The sequence below is a fragment of the Sphaeramia orbicularis genome, chromosome 18 (assembly GCF_902148855.1).
Source record: "Sphaeramia orbicularis chromosome 18, fSphaOr1.1, whole genome shotgun sequence".
NCBI classification, from domain to species: domain Eukaryota; kingdom Metazoa; phylum Chordata; class Actinopteri; order Kurtiformes; family Apogonidae; genus Sphaeramia; species Sphaeramia orbicularis.
The window spans coordinates 46,949,028-46,950,035 of NC_043974.1; the positions used below are offsets into that span (position 1 = coordinate 46,949,028).

Consider the following 1,008-nt stretch of genomic DNA (forward strand, 5'->3'; position numbering starts at 1 on the left):
AAATCAGGAAATGGAAAAACGAACCGTTTTTGTTTTTCATTCTGGTTTTGAAAATGAAAAAAAAAAACGAGTGAGTTTTTTTGTTTTTTGATTTTAAATTGAAAAATGAACAAATGATACACGGATTGTTCACTTTTTCCATTTCCCAATTTTGTGCTCAAATGAAAAATGGGAAAAAAAAAAAGAGAACGACCGTTTCATCTGATTTTGCTATTTTCAATATAGTTCAGTTGTCTGACCTGAATCATTCTGGTTTTGAAAATGAAAAACAAAAAAAATTAGTGTTTTTTTGTTTTTGATTTTCAAAACCAGAATGAAAAAGGTTAACAGTTCATTTTTCCATTTCCCGATTTTGTGCTCAAAAAATGGATAACGACTGTCTCATCCAATCCATGTGTCATTCAACAAAAAAAGACTCATTTTTTGTTTTTCATTTTCAAAACCAGAATGAAAAACATAACGGTTTGCTTTTTCCATTTTGATTTTTGGTTTTAAATTGAAAAACAAATGAACGACTGATAAACAGATTGGATGAAACGGTTGTTTTCCATTTTTTCCATTTTTCACTTGAGCACAAAATTAGGAAAGGGAAAAACGAACCGTTTTCTGTTTTTCATTCTGGTTTTGAAAATGAAATGAATGTTTTGGGATTTTTGGTTTTAAATTGAAAAACAAATGAAGGACTTCTACACAGATTCGTCTGGATGACCTCCGACGCCTCCTGAACCCGAACCCCGTCCGTGAGCGCCGTCAAACCCTCCGGTACCGCCGTCAGCCGTCGTTCTTGGCGCTGCGTCCGCTCTTACTCAGCACCGAGTTCAGTTCGTTGAGCAGACCGGCGGGCATTAGCCCCTCCCCCCCAACACGAGGCCTCCTCCCACCGCCGTTGGCGTGGGCGGACGGCGGCGGCACCGTGGACCGGAGCGGCCCGGACGACGGCGGGGGGATCCGTGGAGGCCGTCCCGTGTCCAGGGAGGTCCTCCTGGGCGGAGCCTCGCCTCGCCTCAG

General features: G+C 41.9%; 1 protein-coding gene across 1 annotated transcript in view; it reads right to left on the reverse strand.

Annotated features, from left to right (window-relative positions):
* Positions 1-238: 238 nt before the first annotated feature.
* Positions 239-1,008, reverse strand: part of arap2 (ArfGAP with RhoGAP domain, ankyrin repeat and PH domain 2) — a gene marked incomplete at its 5' end in the record, with an annotated part of 85,497 nt that continues 84,727 nt past the window's right edge. Inside the window, one exon of the mRNA XM_030161950.1 lies at positions 239-1,008. This exon is cut by the window's right edge and continues 87 nt beyond it. Coding sequence (XP_030017810.1) covers positions 772-1,008 — 237 coding nt within the window.